The sequence below is a fragment of the Nycticebus coucang genome, chromosome 15 (genome assembly GCF_027406575.1).
Source record: "Nycticebus coucang isolate mNycCou1 chromosome 15, mNycCou1.pri, whole genome shotgun sequence".
NCBI lineage: Eukaryota > Metazoa > Chordata > Mammalia > Primates > Lorisidae > Nycticebus > Nycticebus coucang.
This window is the reverse complement of record NC_069794.1, coordinates 70000474-70024411: the sequence shown is the minus strand read 5'-3', so window position 1 is coordinate 70024411 and position 23938 is coordinate 70000474. Positions and strand designations below refer to the sequence as shown.

At 45.2% G+C, this 23938-nt stretch overlaps 1 protein-coding gene across 1 annotated transcript in view; it reads left to right on the top strand.

Moving 5' to 3' along the window:
- LATS2 (large tumor suppressor kinase 2) overlaps window positions 1–23938 on the top strand; it is a 111769-nt gene that overhangs the window by 81213 nt on the left and 6618 nt on the right. The window contains exons 3-7 of the mRNA XM_053563616.1: window positions 12593–12725; window positions 14527–15905; window positions 18028–18610; window positions 19508–19690; window positions 21713–21819. Coding sequence (XP_053419591.1) covers window positions 12593–12725; window positions 14527–15905; window positions 18028–18610; window positions 19508–19690; window positions 21713–21819 — 2385 coding nt within the window. The remainder of the gene's footprint in view (window positions 1–12592; window positions 12726–14526; window positions 15906–18027; window positions 18611–19507; window positions 19691–21712; window positions 21820–23938) is intronic.

Below are 23938 nucleotides of genomic sequence, written 5' to 3'. Positions count from 1 at the left end.
CTCTGAAGATAGACTTTTCAGCAAGAGTGCAAAATAAAACCTCAATACTCCTTACCACTGAGTAGCACTTCTTGAGTTCCAGCAGACAAGTGACCAGGTAGCCTTTTCTTACCTTATCTTTGGTATCTTATTTCTATACCTGTCAAGGTCAGCACTGGAATTTCAAAATGAAGTTTGCAGATGAACTTGGTAAGCCCTTCTTCTTGACCCTTGGCCTGAACCTACCCTGGACCAGGGAGAAACCCCCTGCCTCTGCCTGGGTGTGTGCAGGGTGTGTGGGCCCTGCCTGGCTGTGGTACCAGAAGGCTGGCTCTGAGTCTCTGCATGTGTCTGACCTAGGCCACACCCGTCAAGGTTAAACGGTTTTCTGTTGCCCTTTTCTCTATATGTAGTCTTTTCCTGTCCACCAGTTTTGTTAAGTGCCTCTGAGTCTTGCCCTACCCCATGTTGCTCTCTCAGCCTCTTTTAATTTATTCCTTTAGCGCTGAGCCTGTCTTTGACTTAACATTAGGTTGCCTTTGTGTTAAGAAAACAGGGCTCTACCTACTCCTGACTGATGGCTCCCAGTGTGTTCCTAGAATTCTATCTTCTATGGGACCATTGCCCAGCTATTTTTTGTTGCAGTTGTTTAGCTGGCCAAGGCTGGGATCGAACCTGCCACCTTTGGTGTATATGGCTGGTGCTGTAACCACTGTGCTAGGGGCACCGAGCCTTTTACTTTTTTTTTTTAATCAGCATAATTTAAGTGTGCTATGGAAGTTTAACTATAGGTTCAAGTGTGCTGTAAGATAAAAAAGGTTGGAAAAGGCTTGGCACCTGTAGCTCAATGGCTAGGGTGCCAGCCACATACACTGGAGTTGGCAGGTTCGAATCCGGCCTGGGCCTGCCAAACAACAATGATAACTACAACCAAAAAACAGTTGGTCATTGTGGCGGGCACCTATAGTCCCAGCTACTTGGGAGACTGAGGCAAGAGAATCTCTTACGCCCAAGAGTTTGAGGTTGCTGTGAGCTATAACACCATGGCACTCTACCCAGGGCGACAGCTTGAGACTCTTGTCTCAAAAAAAAAAAAAAAGGTTGGAAAACACTACTTTAGAGACGTGGAGAAGGTGAGGCACATGATAACTGCCCCTGTGGATTTTGTGTATTTGCTTATTTTCTGGGTAAATTTTCTAAGCTATATTTTAGAATACCTGTTATCCTCCTTAAAAACAGGACTATGACTATCTTGGTAGGGGAGTGTTTTGGAGTGAGACAGAGAAAATCCTGCCTCAGAAAGCTCTTGTGCAAGCTGTAGTTGGGCTTGGCTGGCTCTCAGATCCCTTGGATCAGGCCAGCTGCTAGATACACCTATACCCCCACCCCCAGTGCTGTCGGAGCAAAGAGCTTCCTGTCAAAGCAGATGTGTGCTTGCCAGGCTGGAGGCAGGACCAAGAAGCCCACTATTGCTGGTTCCCTAATCCCTGAACATTGGGCTACGTACATGCAAGTTCATGCCTATACACGACATGTATGTGCTGGTTGGTACCCAGTAATGCTGTGTTACAAAACACTGGAATGGAACAGGATGTGCCCTGCTAAAGGCTGGTTCTCCTAGTGTGTTTGTATGTTATTTTCTACGGGTTTTCATTGTTTTGAAAAGAATTGGAGTGTGATTTTCTGAGAGAAAGGACCTAATAATAGCAATAACTAAGAGTTTAGCATACTTTTAAAAATAAAAGCATTTAAAGATAACAATAATGAAAGTAATTCTGTAGTCAAATATTAACCCAAACAAGGATTTATTTTAGTACTGTAAGGATGCAAGGCTGCAAAAGCAGTGCTTATGATAAGTAAATGTAAAGAAGGTGTCTTATGACTGGGCTCATAATGGGAAAGCTAGAATGATCTAATGAAATACACTGGAATAAAAACATGTTTAAGTTCTCAAAGTTCATTGATCACACCAGCAATCAATAATGGGTTAATAATCTCATTTTTTGGTGAAGTATTTCTTAGCATTTTTGTTATCTCTGTATTGATCATCATCACCTTACATATGTGTAAATTTAACTTTTCAGAAAACTTTTTTTTTTCTGAGACAGTTTTACTTTGTCCCTCTCAGTAGACTGCTATAACATCAGAGCTCACAGCAACCTCAAACTCTTGGACTTAAGTGATTCTCTTGCCTCAGCCTCCCAAATAGCTGAGACTACAGGTGCCCACCACAGCACCCCGCTACTTTTAGAGATGAAGTCTCTCTCTGGCTCAGGTTGGTCTCAAACTCGTGAGCTCAGGCAAACCACAGGCCTGGCCTCCCAGAGTGCTAGGGTTACAGGTGTGAGCTACTGCGCCTCACTACAAAAAACTTTCTGATCTTACAATCTAACAGCAATCAAGTTTATTTGGACAAAAGCTTAGGAAACCCAGTCATCTAAAATTTAAGACAGGCTGGATGTAGTGACTCACGCCTATAATCCTAGCACTCTGGGAGGTGGATTGCTTAAGCTCAGGAGTTCGAGACCAGCCTGAACAAAAGCGAGACCCCCCATCTCTACAAAAAATAGAAAAACTGAGACAAGAGGATTGCTTGAGCCCCAGTTGGAGATTGCTGTGAGCTCTGATGCCATGGCACTCTACCGGGGTGATATCTTGAGACTCTGTCTCAAAAAAATAAAGAAAAATAAAATTTAAGACAAACAGGTAAAGACATTTTTGCCAGATTATACACAGCAGAGAAAGTAGAGTTAGTTACTGGTTATTTATTGTTGTGTAATAAACATCCCAGAATTTTTAGTGACTTAAAAACAATTTATCATTTCTATAGCCTGTGGGTTGGCTGGGCTCCTCAGCAGGGCAGTTCTGCTGGAGACCCACAGAGCTCATTGCCCTGGGAGCTGAGCTGGGGCTGAACACCCAAAATGGCTTCGCTGTGGGTGGGAACTGCAGCAGGGCTGGCCAGAACTCTTCCAGCCACAGGGATCCCAAGAATGAAAATCTAAGCAGCCAGGCTCCTTGAGAGCTAGGCTCAAACCTGGCACAGTATCACTTTTGCTTTTTAAATTGGCCAGTGTAAACACAAGCAGGCAGGCCAGGACTGAGGTGGGGATGGACTCCGCTTCTATTGTATTCCCATACAGCCTATGCGTGCAGGGATGGGAGGAATTATTAGTGCTCATTTTTGGACCCTAGCACAGTTAGGGCCACATTAATTGAAATATGGTACCTAGGACCTCTGAAATTGTGTTTTTGTATGAGAGAGAAAGAGAGAAAACCAGTCAGGATTTTTGATATATTAAGTTTCCATGGAATGTGCCATACTTCTGTTCACCTATTGCCACTTTTGCTGACAAAAGTTAAGTTTTAGCAAATGTCCCTCAATAACCTCGAATTTTAGAGTTAAAGGAAATATGGGATTAGCTTGTGAAATCTTATCTTGCCCTCTAATCAGACAACAACTGTAATCTGGAGAATTTCTGTGATCTGTGCACAATTATATAGCTAGGTAGTATAAGCAGTTTTGTTATAACGGAATTTAACATATGTGCTAGTATTCTTACTGTCAACACCCTCTTTAACAAAAAGAAATCATTGCTATTTCAACATAAGATTAGCTCACACTTTTTTCTCATGTTCTAATAAAGCCCTCGTTTGTTAGACATAACCGATTTGTACATAATTACTAAGAGACATTTATGCGATCAGCGTTTTTTTCATGTGTGCACCATTGAAAATTGCATGGTGCATACTCAGGATCTGGAACAGCATGGTGATGCTCAGCAAGTATTGGTCAAGCAAAGGAACTATCATTATAGAAAGAACAATATCTTTTATGGGTATGTCAAATGTATTCTCAGGAATATGTTAATTATAATTAACTTATGGTTCTATTACTCAATATTTAGGCTCTGTTTTACTCCTACTCCACTCTCTCCTATTTGAGGGGCTGGTATGTTATATTTAAATCTGACAGACATCATTGTGGAAATTGACTTTATAAATTGAATTCTTTTAAATTAGCCTGAGAATAGATTTCAAAAATTATTAAATCAGAGTACAAGTATTTAATAATTTTTGATACTTCACAAATATTCATGCCCAAAACAGGTTTTATAATTTATTGTGCCACCAAAAATATGACTGAATAGTTTCATCAGCCCATTTATCTTTAGAATTATTACCATGTTTTGCCATGGGTAATGTGCTCCCACATTTTTGGTTCAAGCTTTTTTTCTTTTTGAGACAGAGTCTCACTCTGTTGCCCTCAGAGTGCTGTGGTGTCACACCTTACAGCAACCTCCAACTCTTGGGCTTAAGTGATTCTCTTGCCTCAGCCTCCCAAGTAGCTGGGACTACAGGTCCCCGAAACAATGCCTGGCTATTTTTGTTGCAGTTGCCACTGCTGTTTTAGCTGGTGGGGGCTAGGTTCAAACCCACCACCCTCAGTATATGGGGCTGGCGCCCTACCCACTGAGCCACAGGCCTAGCCCAGCTCAAACTTTTATGGTCAAAATTTTTCATTTAATTTTTTAATTTCACCAGTACTAAATTGGAACTAGTAGATTAACACCTATATGGTCACATGAGAAAGAAGCTTCATGAAATTCAAGCCGGGGCGAGAGGACTGTTGGGTAAATTCCCACCCAATGGACACACTCCCTGGGTGTGAGACAGACCTACAGCTCGGACTTTAACCTTCCAAATGCAAACTGTCTAACCATTGGTACCCCACATTAATCTGAAATTTAAATATTTTTTTAATTTAGATTTTTGTTTATATTCAGATCCTTGGAATAAAGGAATTAAAGGAATTTCAGTATTGTTCAGTATTTTATAAAGAAATTTCGGCATTTATTTTTTAACATATTATGGTATGAGAGTTTCACTTTTAACACACAATTCAGTGCCCCAGCCTGTAAAGGACAACACATGGCCTTGAAAAGAGCCAGGGCTTCAGGCTTCCCAGGCACCTTTCTGCACAGCTGTGGTGCCACTAGGAGTTACATGGGGAACCTAGAAAATATAGCCCTTCCAGTCAGAGAAGTTTCTTCCTCTGAACAAGGCTGCCTAATTTGAGTGGCCTGGCTGTTTTCTTGCCTCTGGGGAAACTGGCCCCAAGAGGACAATGCTTCATTCGGGATCCTCGGGGTGTAGCCCCCAGCCAACTTCTCCCCATCCACTTTTAACTTAAGTGGGTAGTTTTGTGGGCTCTGAGGGACAGTCAGACAGAGAGACCCACAGGGACCCAACCAAGCCCAACTGTTCATTTCTCCTTTTCAACAGCCTCTCAGTTGGAATTTTAACACAATAACTAAGAAAATGCGGTGAAGGCTTATGTTAACCAGTTTCATGAAAGCATTTCAAATTATGTATAAAACCAGCACATTATACCCCATAATTGCATTAATGTACACAACTATGATTTTTTTTTTCTTTTTTTTCTGTAGAGACAGGGTCTCACTTTATAACCCTTGGTAGAGTGCTGTGGCATCACACAGCTCACAGCAACCTCCAACTCCTGGGCTTAGGTGATTCTCTTGCCTCAGCCTCCTGAGTAGCTGGGACTACAGGCGCCCGCCACAACACCCGGCTATTTCTTTGTTGTAATTTGGCCGGAGCCAGGTTTCAACCTGCCACTCTCGGTATATGGGGTCAGTGCCCTATCCACTGAGCCACAGGCGCCACCCCTCAGCTATGATTTAATTAAAAATAATAAAAAATTTTTTTTTCTTTTTTATTGTTGGGGATTCATTGAGGGTACAATAAGCCAGTTACACTGATTGCAATTGTTAGGTAAAGTCCCTCTTGAATAATAAAAATTTTTAAAAAAATCTTTGGGATATGGTTTTGCTAAGGTATGAAAGATGCTTCCTTACTAGAAAGGAGTTGGGGGAGGGATCACCATAGGAAATTTCTTCCTCATACATAATATTTGTCACTGAATTTGAATTGTTCTCAGTTACATGGCCTTGGCATAAAGTAGTTTCACTGCATAGAAAGCCCAGCTCCTGCCTTCACAACAAGCTGAGCAATACAGATTACAGAAGTGTCTTCAGGTTCCAGTGCTATCCCCAGGCCTGTGTTCTTGGAAGGGAGGAGGTGGCAGGAGAGCAGAGGGGTAGTGGCAGGAGCCCACAGCCGGGCCTGCCTGGTGGCTGGCTGGCAGCTTCCTGTCAAGTGGGCAGTAGGGCAGTGGCCAGGGAGGTTAGGCCTCGCGAAGGCCTGGAGGATAGAGGGCTGGGCGGAGCCAGCTTCCCATGGAGGTATCAGAGGAGACAGGCTGGCCATAAAGTAGGTTAAATAGTGATGCAGCTGCAGCAGAGGCCTGGGCCATACAGGGAGCTCTGGAGCTGGGATGCCCCCAAATGAGGGAGAGGGATCAGCCTAAGATCTTAGCAGGGCAGTGAGAATAACTAGGCCCCATGCCTCACTACTCACACACTTAGTCAGTTCGTGAAAGTGTATTTTTGCAGTCCTTTCCATATTGAACAGTATAGAGGCAAACCGCAGACTAACAAGAAGCACGGCCCCAGAATCTGCTTCTGCCTCTGCTTCTGCTTCATGTTTTCCGGGTAAGCTTTATTGTGGCTAGATCCAGTTTTATGTGAGCACCGATTTGTTAATAAAATGTAGAAGGACGAATTCCTTGGGAAAGGTAACTAAGGTACTGATACGGTTTGTAGGATTGGCCCCTCCAAAGCTCTCGTCGAGATTTGATCCTCATTACTGGAGATGGGGCCTGGTGAGAGGTGTTGGCACATGAAGACAGATCTCCCATGAATGGCATGGTGCCTTCCCTAAGGAAATGAGTGAGTTCTTGCTGTATTGCATAAATTACTAGTTCACGTGAGAGCTGGTTTAAAAGAGGCTGATATCATCTCCTCCCTCCTCGTTCCTGCTCTCACCATGTGACAGCTTGCTTTCCACCTTGCTTGGAAATTCCCCGAGGCTCTCAGCAGAAGCTGATTCTGGCACCGTGCTTCTTGTTACAGTCTGCAGAATCATGAGCCACATAATCTTCTTCTCTTTATAAATCACCCAGCCTAGGGTATTCCTTTATAGCAGCACAAAGCAGATGTTCAAAATCACCTTAAGAGTAAATTCACATAGCTTAGGTAGAGTTTTATAAGAGCTGTTGGCAGCAGCAGGAAACCAGTGAGGTTTGTTTTGTTCAAGACAAAGTTTCACTCTCTTGCCCTAGGTAGAGTGGTGTGGCAACCCCAGTCTCTTGGGCTCAAGTGATCCTTTTGCCTCAGTCTCCCAAGTAGATGTGACTACAGGAACCCGCCACAATGCCTGGGTACTTTTTCTATTTTTAGTGGCAATGGGGTCTGGCTTTTGTTCAGGCTGGTCTCAAAACTCCTGAGCTCAAGGAATCCACCCACCTCAGCTGCCCAGAGTGCTAGGATTATGGGTGTGAGCCACTATGCCTGGCCAAGATCTAAAGTTTGTCTTATCCCTCCTTCTCAATCCGCCCGTCTGTGTCAGACACAAAACCTCTTGAGGAACTCTGTTGTAAAGGAATAGGAATAATTCCTCTATCTGAGCCAACGCCACCACCCAAGGTGAGAATAACTGACTGCAGTGCATGAGGCCACTCCTCAAAAGAGAAGGCTGCCAGGCCCTAGACTTACCCTTTGTAATACCAGCTCCTATTCTGCAGTAAGTGTAATGAATTTTTCAGATCTGCAAGAACAGCCCACAGGGTAGTAGGTAGGGGGTCCAGATGAGAGCCCATCACTCTTTTTTTTTTTTTTTTTGTAGAGATAGAGTTTTACTTTATCGTCCTCAGTAGAGTGCTGTGCTGTCACACAGCCCACAGCAACCTCCAACTCCTGGGCTTAGGCGATTCTCTTCCCTCAGCCTTCCGAGTAGGTTGGACTGTAGGCGCCCACCATACATCCAGCTATTATTTTGTTGCAGTTTGGCCGGGACCAGATTTGAACCCGCCACCCTCAGTATATGGGGCTGGCGCCCTACCCACTGAGCCACAGGTGCTGCCCAAGAGCCCATCACTCTTTTTTTTTTTTTATTGTTGGGGAGTCATTGAGGGTACAATAGGCCAGGTTACACTGATTGCAATTGTTAGGTAAAGTCCCTCTAGAGCCCATCACTCTTATTTGGTAACTACTGTGGCTTCCCAAATTGTGAGGCATGGAGTTCATGCCATGTTAAGTATTGCTGGATCAGATGTGGAATGTGAGGAATAGTGTCAGTTCTATTTTCAAAGTATTCAGAGTCCTCTACCACTCTTCTGTAGGGAAAGCTAACAAAATAGGACCTCTGGATTAGATATGAGGTATGAAAGAGATCTCAAAGTCAAGATGCTTCCAAGGTTGGGAAGACTAGGAGACTAGATGAAGTGAAGTCAAGAATTGGGTTTGCACATGTTGAGTCATCAGTGGTCACTAATGAAGCAGGCTTGAAGGCTAAAGGTGTCTTGTGCCAAATCTAGCACCTCATATAATGGCTTCAAAAATTTTACACTGATGAGTCCTAGAAGAGAAGGCTGACTTTGGATATGGTACCAGGTTCAGTGAACAGCATCACTTTCATATGAGACATTAAATTATCCTGAGCCTTCTGGAGTGTTTTAGAAGAATAATTTACATATAGGATTTTCTTGATGCATGTGGCTAGATAACATAAAGCCATCAAAGTCTTGTCAACCCACAATTATTTTATTTATTTATTTATTTATTTTTTGTAGAGACAGAGTCTCACTGTACTGCCCTCAGGTAGAGTGCCATGGCATCACACGGCTCACAGCAACCTCTAACTCTTGGGCTTACGCAATTCTCTTGCCTCAGCCTCCTGAGCAGCTGGGACCAACCCACAATTATTAATCTATTGATAATTAGTAAGTGGTAAGCAGTCCATGACACACATTTGGGCATCTGTAAAAGATGCTGTCCTAAAGAATAGCCCAGGTATGCAAACTGGGTAATAGATAATACTTGGAAGTTGTTATTACTGTTATTCTTAATTGTTTTGTTGTTGTTTTTTGAGACAGAGTCTCACTTTGTTGCCCTTGGTAGAGTGCCATGGCATCACAGCTCACAGCAACCTCAGACTCTTGGGCTTAAGCTATTGTCTAGCCTCAGCCTCCCGAGAAGCTGGGACTATAGGTGCCTGCCACACGCCTGGCTATTTTTTAGAGATGAGGTCTCGCTCTTTCTTGCTCAGGCTGGTCTTGAACCTGTGAGCTCATGCAATTCACCCGCCTTGAACTCACAAGGGCTAGGATTATAGGCGTTGAGCCACTGTGCTGGGCCCCTGTTTTTAATTGTTGTTTTAAATTTCCTTTGGCCTGTGCCTTTGTGTGTCTTGTGAAGCTGGAGTGTGCTTTATCCCCATCTTCCAACGCCAGAGGCAGCCTCCCCAGTGGCACTGGCAGTATCTTTCATCTCACTCCCTGCTTATAGCTCTTCCCTCCTTTTATCTGTCCCAGGGCAGAGTCTACTTCAGTTACGCTCTCACTCATTTAAGATGCCCACCAGGCACTTTATGCACGTTAGGCATTAGAACACGTATCTGCCTGTTGTCCTTTTCAGTTTCTGGCTGCATGTGTCCCTGTTTTAGGCAGGGCTGCTAGCCTTTCCCACATGTTGGCATGCATAGGCAGTAATATTTATATAGCAGCCTGAGGTAAACTGGAAGAGATCAAAGGTGTCTGGAGGCTTGGTGGAAAGAACTCATTATATTTCTTTCTACGATTATGGTAAGATGAATACACAGTACAACATTAGAGGTATTAAATAAATAAATAAAGCCTGGATAAAATCTACAACGGTGTTGGCATTTTTTCCTCAGAGACACTTAAGATACTTTTGTGAATTGTAACAGTGAATCCTTAAATGATGCAGAAATGTGCTGTTATCTCCTGTAATCCCTAGAGCAACCCTGTTAGCCTCTTCTCACATGTGAAGAAGCAATGCTCAAAGTGGGTAAATAATTTGCTGAGGGTTACAAAGCTGCTAAGGAGCAAAAGAGAAGTGTGAATGCAGGCATCTGGCCTCCCCGTCCAGGCTCCGTGCCACTGTACTGTCCTGCCATCTTGTGCAGCGGCCACTTACAGTGCTAGGTCAGGACTCTCAGACCATGGTCTCCATTCTTTGAGATAGGAAAGTAAGTGTCCTGCTCCTCAGCTGGCATGTCTCTCTGCCACGTTCCTTCTGAGTCCTCTGGTGCCTCCTCTTGCTGGTCTCCAGGCGTTGCCCCGTGATTCTTCACACACACATGAAGGCTGTGTATTCTGACAGATTCCGATTCCCAGCTTTGAAACACAGCAGTGTGTGTGTGTACAGCAGCCTCTTAGCGATCGTGTATAAGAACTACAGATTTGCTAAATAAGGGACAAAGGACAGATAACAGGGGCACACCTTGACAGATCTGGGTTATTTGTGAACAAGTAAGCTCTTAAGTGTAGTTTGATTTTAATGACTTGAAACATCCCCGTGAACATGAGTCTTCAGTCATGTTCAACATAACTCCTTGTGTTGCCTTTTCTGGGTTTAAGTTCCTAGATTTGAAGCACAATAAACTTAGAAATCTCGATGTAATTGGTGTTCTATAAACAGGGAGAGTTTGAGTGCATCCACATGTGACATGGCCTACCCAGGAGTTGTTGCTGCCTTGACAGCAGGTACTAGAATGATGGGCACAGGATGGTGAGTCGCCCTGAAGGACCCCGAGCTGGTGGTCATGTTTCCGACCAAGCAATCTAATGTTAGTGCCAATGAAAGGTTTATGGGTAAGGTCTGCTCTAATCGGTACGTTTTTTAACGGGCTTATGTCTTCCTCTGAGCTGGAGAGTCCTTGCAGACGTGACCTTATTGCATACCATAGGTCTGAAGTAGGAGGTTGAAGTCTTTGTCCCAGGTGAGGCAGGAAGCCCCTCCCCTGCACTGCTGCCTTCTCTCCACAGCATGAACACTTGTCTTTCCTGTCCAAGTGCCACTTTAAAAAACAGCCCTATTCTTTTTACCACTTCCGTATCTGTCCCTTCATGTCCCTTCACTTGGATGCTGCCTGCCCTCCAATAGCTCCTCCATGGCCCCTTCCACTCTTGGCCACCTTGCCCCATCCCACACCTGTGTCACTGAGAACAGAGGCACAGTTTACAGCCAAGCACAGGCTGCCCTTCATGTCCTGTCACTCTGTGCCCTACTGTGCTGTGGCATATGGCCAAGATGGGAAAAGTGGTCCTCTGATGATCATGTGACTATTAAGCGCTTAATTCGCTCTAGGCACTGTGTTAGGTGGGCGGATGGCTACTACCATCCAGCTGCCATTCTCGCCCTAGCTTCTCCTCTCGTTGTTCCATCTTTTTTTTTTTTTTTTTTTAATTGTTGGGGATTCATTGAGGGTACAAGAAACCAGTCACTGGGGCGGCGCCTGTGGCTCAGTGAGCAGGACGCTGGCCCCATATGCCGAGGGTGGCGGGTTCAAGCCCAGCCCCGGCCAAACTGCAACAAAAAAATAGCCGGGTGTTGTGGTGGGCGCCTGTAGTCCCAGCTACTTGGGAGGCTGAGGCAGGAGAATCGCCTAAGCCCAGGAGTTGGAGGTTGCTGTGAGCTGTGTGACGCCACGGCACTTTACCGAGGGCAATAAAGTGAAACTCTGTCTCTACAAAAAAAAAAAGAAACCAGTCACTGTTCCATCTTATCTCTCCACCTGCCTAAAGTCTGTCCTTGATGAGCCACCTGTGCTGCCACCTCTTTCCTCAGGCAGAAGGAAGCTGTCTCCTCCAACACTTGTCCACTTCAGGTGTCTTCTCCTGTGGTGGCCAGCACTGCTCCAGGGGGGTCCTGTTGTACTTGCCTTTCTTTGGTCCTTAAGGACCAGTCCCCTACTGGCACAAGGCATTTTATTTTATTTATTTATTATTTTTATTTTTTGAGACAGTCTCACTTTGTTGCCCTCGGTAGAGTGCTGTGGTGTCACAGCTCACAGCAACCTCAAACTCTTGGGTTCAAGCAATTTTCTTGCCTCAGCCTCCCAAGTAGCTGGGAATGCAGGTACCCGCCACATGCCCAACTATTTTTAGAGATGAAGGCTAGGTCTGGCTCACTCAAGCTGGTCTCGAACCTGTGAGCTCAGGCAGTCCACCACCTTGGCCTCCCAGAGTGCTGGGGTTACAGGTGTGAGCCACCACCGCCAGCCTTGGCACAGGGCATTTGATATAGTAGGCATGTAATAAATGCCTCTTGGGCAGCCACATACTCCCCTTAGGGGCAGCTTGCCTGGTCCCAGAGTTCACCTGGGAGTGAGCTGGGGTAAGAGCCAGGTTCCCTGATTCCCAAGGTTCTCCTTCTCACATGCATTTCTGGTTTTAGCTGCGACCAGTCCAACCACAAAAGTTTTCTAAGGAGAAGCAGAACTTAAGTTTCTTTCAAGTCTGCTGTGAGAATTCTCATACATTTCTGATGTAGGCTAGTCTTTGCTGTGCAAGACACATAGCCACCTGGTGCCCACTCTGAAAATCACCGGTAACTCACTACAGGACCTAGCAAGGTGTCACAGCACAGTAGGGCACGGTGGGAACAGAAGTCATGTTGGCTTTGTCTTATAACGACACGTACTTACCTCTCCTGTGCTTCCTTCCCAGGAGATGGCTGGCAGAGCACTCAAGCAAACTGGCAGCAGGAGTATTGAGGCCGCCCTGGAGTACATCAGCAAGATGGGCTACCTGGACCCGAGGAATGAGCAGATCGTGCGCGTCATTAAGCAGACCTCCCCAGGTAAGCCTGGACCAACAGCATGGTGGGTGAAGAACACAAAACCGTGTGCAGGCATAGAGGTCCAGCGTGGTCTTCTCCATAGATGGTCTTATGGCACAGCACCTCACTCAGGCGAGGGGAGCTAGGTTCTGTAAGGGTACCCTAGGCTGGGGACCATGGGACACACATGGGCATTTGTGGTAATTCTTATCTAGGAAGTTTTGTGTGCTTGTTTTGTTTTATTAAGGATGCAAAGTCAGCAAAATCAGAGTAAAAATGATCTTTTTGTTTTCCGTTGGGCTTATGGAGAGATCATTGAAAGGGGAAGTTTATTTCATCAATTTTAAAGCATAACTTTTCTTACGTCATAGCTTCTGAGAGCAGTGTCCCAGTGCCAGGCCTGCCAGGGCCCTCCATTGTTGGCTGTCAGGGAATATTCCTTTCCGAGAATGGAGCAGATGGGCCACTTTTTTTGGCATCTGAAGTCTCTGGGGTGAAATAAATGATTCATAATGATTAGCAAAAGGCCTTTTCCTCATTTTGTGGTCTGCCTTGGATAAAACCCATTTCATGTGGTGAATAAGAAAATCTTACAGGCTTAGTAAGTTGCATCTACATTGTTAAAGAGGACATACATTTCTAGTTTCTTCTTGAGAAAAGGAACTTCTTGGCCATCCATATCATGATTCTTAGAGTTTTGGAGTCTGTCTTACAACATGGCTCCAAAGGAAAACACAGGACCATGTTCTATATGGATTTCTTTCTGCATTTGCCTTTGGTGTGATATATTCACTAGTGCACTTCTTAGCCCAGCCAAAACAAAGCAGCTATTTGGCTTTGACTTCTGCTGGCTGTGATGGCTGTCAGGGTGTAGTCTCTGATTCCAGAGGAAGGGAGTCTCCTCATGGGCAAGACACAGCCCTTTGACTCTGCAGCATCCTCTGCCAAGTCAAGCAGAGCCAAGCGGTTGGCATGAAGGGCATGAAAGGAACCTTTGCCCTACCAGGCATCTATTTTAGGTTTTCAAAATGGAAAAGTCAGGATTAAGGAAGGAGCAGCTGTAATCAATCTGGGTATTTGTTGAGGGATTTTATGTGGTTTTTATTGTTGTGTATATATGTATATGTTGTGGGGAGTTTTTTTGTGTTTTTTTTTTTGTTTGTTTGTTTGTTTTTTGAGACAGTCTCACTTTGTCATCCTCAGTAGAGTGCCATGTCTTCACAGCTCACAGCAACCTCAAACTCTTGGGCTTAAGCGATTCTCTTGCCTCAGCCTCCCAACTAGATGGGACTTATGTTGTTTTGTTTTAAGAAAGACATAAATCCCAGAAAATCTTTAATTCAGAAAATAAGTGAAATAAAAGTGGATTAGCTGCTGCACAAAAATGGATACAATTCCTACCTTTGTGTTAGAGAGAAGCAGACTTTGGGAATCATGTGTGGTAAACTCAGCCAGCCCAGATGTGGAGAAAGCAAAGCTGGCTGTCCAGATGGTTCCTAGCTGGACAGGAGAGTGAACCCAGGCGCTGTGTCCTCAGGGTTGTGGGGGAGGCACCCCAGAAGGCCGTGGTGCACTGTCTTCTTTATTGCCCTTGACCCTGGCCTGTGCCCCTGGGCCTCCCATCCTCCCTATCTTGCCACCTTATGGTGCTTGGTCCCTGCCGGCAGGGCAAAGGGTAGCCCACTGACACTGCCCTAGGCAGAGATCAGCCCGTCAGGACCCTCCCTTGCTAAAGACCCTGCGCAGCCACTCAGCCCCACAATAGTATCAGAAGACAGATTATCTCAACTTTGATGCTATCTTCTTGTTCTTTCCTCTGCAGGAAAGGGCCTAGTGCCAGCCCCTGTGACACGGAGGCCCAGCTTTGAAAGAAACAGCGATTCCTTTGCATCCTACCACCAGCTGAGCGGCGCGGCCTATGAGGGGCCTGGGTTCAGCCCCGATGGCCCCACAGCCCTGGAGGAGGTACCACGGCAATACATGGATTTCCTCTTCTCCGGAGCCGGGCCTCACGGTGTGCAGGGTCACCAGCTCCAGCTCAAGGGCTACGGCGCTGGCGCGGAGGCAGCGCACTTCCCGCTGCAGGCGCACTACGGCCGGCCTCACCTACTGGTGCCCGCAGAGCCCTTGGGCTATGGCCTGCAGCGCAGCCCCTCCTTCCAGAGTCAAGCGCCATCCGAGCCGGGGGCTTACGCCAGCCTGCCCACCAAGGGCCAGGGCCCAGCAAGTGCCGGCCTCGCCTTTCCGGCCACTGTCTACGTTCCACACCCGCACCACAAGCAGGCAGGCCCTGCCGCCCACCAGCTGCACGCGATGGGCTCCCGCCCAGTGTTCTCCGGGGACAGCCCCCCACAGAGCCTGCTTGCCCCCTCCCGGAACAGCCTCAACTCAGACCTGTATGAGCTGGGCAGCACCCCCGCCCAGCAGTGGCCGGCCGCTACCCTGGCTCGCCGCGACTCCCAGCAGAAGCCAGGCCTGGAGGTTCCCCCGCGACAGCATGTAGCCTTCCTCCCCGATGGTCCAGTGCCCAGCAGAACCAACTCTTTTAATAGCCACCAGCCGCAGACCGGCCCACCCAGCAAGGCTGAGCCCTCCCTGCCAACCCCTAACACCGTCACAGCGGTCACGGCCACACACACGCACATCCTGCACCCCGTGAAAAGCGTGCGTGTGCTCAGGCCTGAGCCGCAGACAGCTGTGGGGCCCTCACACCCCGCCTGGGTGCCTGCCCCAGCCGCAGAGGCCCTGGACTCCAAGGATGAGCACGCCCTGGTCCTGGGCAGTGCGGGCACCTACCCCCTGGATGTGGACTACTGTAGTCCGGACCGCAGGTGCCCCCCGCCGCCCTACCCAAAGCACCTGCTGCTGCGCAGTAAGTCGGAGCAGTACGACCTGGACAGCCTGTGTGTGGGTGTGGAGCAGAGCCTTCGTGGGTGCCGGGCGGCAGAGCCTGGCGACAGGAGCGACAAGAGCCACAAGAGCGCTAAGGGGGACAAAGGTGGGAAGGATAAAAAGCAGATCCAGACCTCTCCTGTTCCTGTGCGCAAAAACAGCAGAGACGAAGAGAAGAGAGAATCCCGCATCAAGAGCTACTCGCCCTATGCCTTCAAGTTCTTCATGGAGCAGCATGTGGAAAACGTCATAAAAACCTACCAGCAGAAGGTCAACCGGAGGTTGCAGCTTGAACAAGAAATGGCCAAAGTAAATTGCTCATTTCATTGTTACAATTTGCCCCCAGCTCTTCCTTCAATTAGTAGTTTGAACCACAGCAGAATCCGTTTTCTCTTGCAACTTTGTACACCTTACAGGTGATAGTCTGATTCTGGGATCAACAACTTAAGAGAAGTTGCAAATGTAGTGACCTTCTTTATTCTTCTCCCTTTTGGCTTACCTCCTTCCCCCTGCCCTTCAGAAGAACCACATGATAGCTAACTATAATGTAGCTAACAGGTTAAATTAGCAAATTGATTTTTATGGCGTGTCCTTACTCTAACAGAATTCAGCAAGGATTACTTATAACATTTTATGTAATTTTTTTTTCTTACTGAGATAGTCTCCCTTTGTCACCCTTAGTAGAGTAGTTGGAGGTCATTGTGAGCTATGACACCAGGGCACTCTACGAAGGTTGACAAAGTGAGACTGTCTCAAAAAAATAAAAACAAATAAAAAGAAAAGAAAAGCAATGTCCTTCAGTATTCCCCTTATGTTTTCTTCTAGTACTTTTATACCTTTGGCTCTTAGTTTAGGTCTTCGATCCATTTTATGCTAATTTTGTACATGGTAAGAAAAGAGTAATTTCATTCTTTGGCAAGTAGATACCCAGTTTTCCCAGCACCATTTATTGAAGACCTTGTCCTTTCTTCAGTGTATGCTCTTGATGCCTTTGTTGAAAATGAGGTGGCTATAAATATGTGGATGTATTTCAAGCTTCTCTCCTTTGTTCCATTGGTCTATTTTTATACTATTACCATGCTTCTTCAGTTACTGTAGCCCTGTAACATAGTTTGAAGTCAGATAGCAAGATGCCTCTAGCTTTGTTCTTTTCACTCAGGATTACTTTGACTATAGGCTCTCAGTTTTTGGGAGGAGAGGCAGAGTCTCAAGCCGTCACCCTGAGTAGAGTGCTATGGCTTCATAGCTCACAGCAACCTCCAGCTATTGGGCTCAAGCAATCCTCTTGCCTTGGTTTTTCTATTTTTAGTAGAGACTGGGTCTCAGTTTTGCTCAGGCTGGTCTTGAACTTGTTGGCTCAAGCAATACATCCACCTTGGCCTCCTAGAGTGCTTGGATTATAGGTGTGAGCCACCATGCTCAGCTACTTTTTTTTATTCTATATAAATTTAAGGATTTTTTTTTTTTTTTCTGTGAAAAATGTCATTGGTACTTAGGAGATTGCATCTACTCCATGTATTGCTCTGGGTAGTTTGGTCATTTTAACAATGTTAATTCTTCTGGGGCCAGGTGCTGTGGCTCACCCCTGTAATCCTAGCACTTTAAGATGTGAGGCAGGTGGATTGCCTGAGCTCATGGGTTTGAGACCAGCCTGAGCAAGAGCGAGACCCCATCTCTAAAAATAGCCAGGCATTGTGGCAGGCCCCTATAGTCCCAGCTACTCAGGAGGCTGAGACAAGAGAATTGCTTGAGCCCAGGATTTTGAGGTTGCTATTAGCTGTGATGCCACAGCAGTCTACCAAGGGCAACAAAGTGAGACTCTGTCTTAAAAAATTAATTCTTCTGAATCATGACCATAAGATGTTTATTTTTTTTCATCTGCGTCAGGGTTTTGTAGTTTTCCTTGTAGAGATCTTTTATTTCCTTGAGTAAACATACATCCTAGAAGAGAGAGAGAGAGAGAATGTGTATGTGTGTGTAGCTTTTGTAAATCAGATTGCTTTCATGATTTCTTTTTCAACTAGTTCATTAATGGTGAATAGAAATGCTTTTTTTAATATATTGATCATTAACTTCTTTTCTGTTTTCCTTGAGCTATTGCTATATTAGATTGCTTTTGGAGTTGCAGGAATATTGTGTTCTCCTTTCACATAAATATTTATTAATAGAGATTTCCCTTCATTTTTAGAGCCTAAAGTCACCTACAGGAAAGAATTATATATTTTGTTTTACCTTTGGATTCCAGATTTGTGTCTGTATATGAATATAAAGAATAAAACTGATTTGTTATCTTGTATATTAAACCCATTGTTCCATATACGCCTTTCTATAAGGAGGGCTCTCTCAGTTCCAGGGCATTCCCCATCCCAGTAATTTGCTGGCATGGGATCCCTCTAACATGTGTCTTTCTTCTAACTTTGTTTCTGCACAGGCTGGACTCTGTGAAGCTGAGCAGGAACAGATGAGGAAGATTCTCTACCAGAAAGAGTCTAATTATAACAGGCTGAAGAGGGCCAAGATGGACAAGTCTATGTTTGTGAAAATCAAAACCCTGGGGATTGGTGCCTTTGGAGAAGTGTGCCTTGCTTGTAAGGTCGACACTCATGCTCTGTACGCTATGAAAACTCTGAGGAAAAAGGATGTCTTGAACCGGAATCAGGTGGCCCATGTCAAAGCTGAAAGGGACATCTTGGCCGAAGCAGACAATGAGTGGGTTGTCAAACTCTACTACTCCTTCCAAGACAAAGACAGCCTGTACTTTGTGATGGACTACATCCCTGGGGGAGACATGATGAGCCTGCTGATCCGGATGGAGGTCTTCCCTGAGCACCTCGCCCGGTTCTACATCGCAGAGCTGACTTTGGCCATTGAGAGTGTCCACAAGATGGGCTTCATCCACCGAGACATCAAACCTGACAACATTTTGATCGATCTGGATGGTCACATAAAACTCACAGATTTTGGCCTCTGTACTGGGTTCAGGTGGACTCACAATTCCAGATACTACCAGAAAGGTACCGTCTGGGCCTCTACATTCATCGTCTGCATCTAGGTGCCGTGAACCACCAGAGGCAACTATTCCCCATCCTGGTAGCTCCTAATTGTTTTAAATTATCTGTCACTCCATTGGTTTATAATTTGGTGTGACATCCTTGAAAGGAATAGTATGATATGTGGGAGATTCTTTTTTTTTTTTAAGCTAGTGGATTTAAGTTTTTCTATATTTTTAGGACAATCGGCTAGAAAATAAAAGACACACAACCTCCTAAGCTGTCTTGTCATAGCTACCTTGAATCTATCTGTTGTATTGTTTAACTCCATTTCCTATAGATCTGCTATTTGGAAAAGTCAGAACGGCTGGTCATTACCTCATTTATGGGTTGAATTCTTGAAATAGTTATTTTACTATCATAGATCGGACTTCTATTTTGTAACTCAAAACTAACCGTAAATCATCTCGTTCCTTCCCGTTTTCTGGCATTGAAGTAATTTTTGTTCATGTTTTTAAAATCCTTGTTTTTCCATGTTCATCTTAATGCGTGCCTTGGTGGACTAATGCTAACCTGTTGATGCTGGCACAAATGCTAAGAATGATGTCCCCTCAGGTCCCCCAGCCCTTCTTACTCATGGTGCCTCATTGCCAGCTCAGCATGGCGTACAGTTCCTATGATGACCTCAGCTCTTGTTTCTGCCTGGTGCTGGTGTTGACCTCGCAACTGTGTCTCAAGGCCAGGAACAGCGGGTTGTCCCTTTGGAGCAGATGATGCTTTGTCATCATCTTAATGTGTCAGGAGCTAATTTGAGTTACTTACCTGTTTGTTTTAAGCTATGGATTTGTTGCATTGTAGGACAGGGAAAATTCACTTTATATTTTGTTCTCTTCCTTCACCACCCCCAATTCCTGGGAAAAGGGAACCACGTCAGACAAGACAGTATGGAACCCAGTGACCTCTGGGACGATGCGTCTAACTGTCAGTGTGGAGACAGGTTGAAGACCCTGGAGCAGAGAGCACGGAAGCAGCACCAGAGGTGCCTAGCACATTCCCTAGTGGGGACTCCAAACTACATCGCGCCCGAAGTGCTCCTCCGCAAAGGTGCGCACGGGGGATGCTTGCCTCAACACTGGCAATTGTTAACCTTCAGACCCGTGGAGCCAGATGATCTAGCAGAGTCTCCCCATCTCTAGCTTTCTAAGCCTTCAGGATACTCCTATCATAATTCTGTCCTCATGGAAGCCTGAAAGCTAAATACCTCCTTAACAAATAAGCCTCCAGCATTTGTCACTTCTGCTTAAGAAGCGCCCTTAGCTTCCAGGGTGATGGAAGACACACACCCTAGGCTCGCCTAGGACCTGAGGGAATGACCCTACAACCGGTTTTCACACACTTGGATGATGGATACCACTGGGAGGGCCACGGAACCTCTATTCAGTCTGCCTAAACCACACTCTAATAGGCTCTAGCTTTAATTCCCCCTTGCCCGGGCTCCTTGCTAAGTTGTACATGACCAGCTGGATACTGAGAATGACAGTATACAAATTTTGTTTTCGTCCATTTCTCCCTGCCAGATCTGAAGTGCCTGGAAGGTAAACTTTGCTGAGAGTAGTAGGTATTACTAGTGCTCAGTAAAATTTGTCTCCTGGATGGATGCTCCATTCTGTTAAATATGATGATGTCTAATTCAGTACAGGAGGGATCCTCTGGCAATCCTGCCTGGTCCGTAACAATTGTGGGCTGCTGACCTAACTGTAATAGATAACCAGCTCCTAAAATATGGATAGGCACCGTCTGCCAGCCATCCAGCATAAGCCTAGATTTTCTTTGTTAGCTGTGGTAATTCAAGGCAAGTTACCTAACCACTCAGTACCATATATATAGCAGTAGTGACTTTGAGAGTATGTACCATGGGTGGCATTCCAGAGGAGCCAGTAGTTGGGCCTATTCTGCAGCCTCCAGTGCTGAACTGGGACAGGGAGAGGTGGGGCCTACAACAAGCAGAGGGGCCTGGCATACACTGCCAGCAAGCATTAGATGGCATCAAGATGATGAGTTTGGCTTGACTGGGATATGGAGCCCTAAAGGAAAAGTGGGAAAAAATCAAAGGCGCCCACTCCAGAGGCCCCAAGGCCAGCCCTGACCAGGCGTAGCCAGGAGTCTGTGAGGAAGGTTGACTCTGCTAGGGCCTCACACAAGGAGCATACCTTGGTTTGCAGTGAGTTGTCCAATTGTCACTTGCCACAGGGCTCCCCTTTTCCTCCTCATCTCCATACTCTCCAACTCCTTTTGAAACCGAGAAGCTTCCCCAGGCAGCCCTCTAGACCACCCTCATCTGACTATTCATAGGTTGCAGCACTGTATATTTTTTGGTCCCTCTAATTTTGATTTATGTCCTTTTGTGTGATCTTTAAGAATTTAAACGTCTGGCCAGGTGTGGTGGTGGTGGTGGACATGCTACAACTCAGCTAGAAGCCTAGGCAAGGAGGACTTAAAGCTAAAGTTGGGAAGAGTGTGGTTTAGGTAGAGTAGAGGTCCTGTGGCCTTCAGAGTAGTTTCTATTGTTGAACTCTGTAAGAACTTAAAAGTCTGGCCAAGCATGGTGGCTACTTAGGAGGCTAAGACAGGAGGACTGCTTAAGCCCAGGAGTTCAAGGCTACAGTGAGTTGTGATCACATCGCACTGCTGCAGTTCAGTCTGGACCATGGGGTGAGACCCCATTTCTTTAAAAAAAGAAACAGAAAAGAAAGAAAGAAACCCTTAAAATTCTGATTAGTAAGTAGTCTAGTTGCAAACAGTAATCTTTTTAAATTAAAGAGACTTTTTACTATTACAAATGCATCCTGTGTTTATCACAGACTAATGATTGAAAACATGAAAACAAAAGTGCCCCTTCCCTCATCACCCCTCAGTGAGTGTCAGCACCCTGGCATGGCCTTTTCTAGCTTGCTTCTCTGAGCCACCCATGCAAGGAAGTTGGTCTGTCTTTCACACAGCACAGCGCTCCTTCAATTTGCTTTTCCATTTAGCAATAAATCCATATGTTTAGGACTTTTATAAAATCCAGACCTGAGGAGAAGTCGTGCCTGTATTGGGATTGAGTGAGTGAACTTTGTCTTTCAGGATACACTCAGCTCTGTGACTGGTGGAGTGTTGGCGTGATTCTCTTCGAGATGCTGGTGGGGCAGCCACCATTTTTGGCACCTACTCCAACAGAAACCCAGCTGAAGGTAACAAGGGAGGAGGCACACATTTGCTTGTTGCAAAAACATCTCCTTTTCTCATGTACCTGTGAATCTTTGGTCAAAGTTTGACCTCTTATTCTGAGTAGGGTAGGAATATATAATAGATTTTTTTTAAGTAATAGTATCATTTTTTAAAATTATGTATTTTTAAATTTTTTATTTTGATAAGAAAAGCCACAGAGTTGAACCTGAGTTTTGATATATGTGTATCTGAAATTTTACTTAAAACATTGGCCATCTGCCATCTTGTTATTTCCAGGGAAGAACTACAACTGGTAAGAAGCAGTAAAGGAGGCTCGGCACCTGTGGCTCAAGCGGCTAAGCCGCCAGCCACATACAGCTGAGCTGGTGTGTTTGAATCCAGCCCGGGCCCGCCAAACAACAATGACAGCTGCAACCTAAAAATAGTGGGGCATTGTGGTGGGTGCCTGTAGTCCCAGGTGCTTGGGAGGCAGAGGCAGGAGAATTGCTTGAGCCCAGGAGTTGGAGGTTTCTGTGAGCTGTGATGCTACAGCACCATACCCAGAATGACAGCTTGAGGCTCTGTCTCAAAAAAAAAAAAAAAAAAAGCAGTAAAGGCATCCTGCAGACCTGCTCCCTACCCACCACCTGTGCCTACCCTGCAGAGAGCAAACAAAACTTTATAACCTATAGTTGACTCTAGAATGATGTGATGGTTAGGGGCACCACCTCCATATACTTGAAATTTGCATATAGTTTTTTACTCCCGCAGATTACATGGTATAACTAATAGCCTACTGTTGACCAGAGCCTTCCTGATAACCTATATAGTTAACTAACACATATTTTGTATGTCATACGCATTTATATACTCTCTTGATAGAATAAAGTAAGCTAGAGAAAATAAATGTTTACTAAGAAAATCATAAGGATGGAAAACTATATTTACTATTTGGGAAGCAGAAGTAGATCATTATAAAGGCCTTCATCCTTATTATATGCACCTTGAGTAGGCAGAGGAAGAGGAAAGGTGGGTCTTAGGGGTAGCAGAGGCAGAAGAAAATCTCAATATAACTCCTAAGCAGACGCACAGAGTTCAAACCATGTTGTTGAAGGGTCAGCTGTACATCTAAAGAAATGCATTCATGGCTCTGCGCCTGTAGCTCAATGGTTAGGGCACTAGCCACATACACCGAGGTGGCAGGTTCGAGCCTGGCCTGGGCCTGCTAAAACAATAATGACAGTTCCAACCAAAAAATAGCCGGGCGTTGTGGCGAGCGCCTGTAGTCCCAGCTACTTGGGAGGCTGAGGCAAGAGAATCGCTTAAGCCCAGAGAGTTTGAGGTTGCTGTGAGCCGTGATGCCATGGCACTCAGGGCAACATAGTGCGATGCTGTCTCCAAAAAAAAAAATGCATTCATTTGTTTTGGGTTGTTTCCACTTGCATTATTATTATTGTTTGCAAATTATCGGTTTTGTGGTTGGGCTAGATGTGCATATTCCTAATATTCATTTGAATTAATTAAGTAATTATCAATTAGTTGTTTAATGCTAAATAATTCATTTTAGGATAGCTTTGTTTTGAAATAAATAATGACTTAAGGATTGAATTGAGAATCTGAAATCTTCAGTGGACTTTCCAACTGACAGCAATTCTAGAAAGTCTTTATAAGCTTAGCACCTGTAGCGCACTGGTTACGGCACCAGCAATACACACCAAAGGTGGCAGGTTCAAACCTGGCCACCTAAACAGGCCAGCTAAACAACAATGACAACTGCAAAAAAAATAGCCAGGCGTTGTGGCAGGTGCCTGTAGTCCCAGCTACTTGGGAGGCTGAGGCAAGAGAATCACTTAAGCCCAAGAGTTGAAAGTTGCTGTGAGCTGTGATGCCATGCCACTCTATCCAGGGTGACATAGTGAGACTGTCTCAAGAAAAAAACAAAGAAAGTCTTTATATGTCCTGGAGTCTATATTAGAGGCAAAATTAATAACCCTTTAATTATAAAAACTCAAACTTAAGGCTTCATTTCACTCTGGGAACAATAAAGTTGGATAAATTTGCATACTAACTGATGTGCTTAAACAATAATTTGCCTGCATGATGATAAACTAGATTTTTTTATATTTATAAAATATATATAAT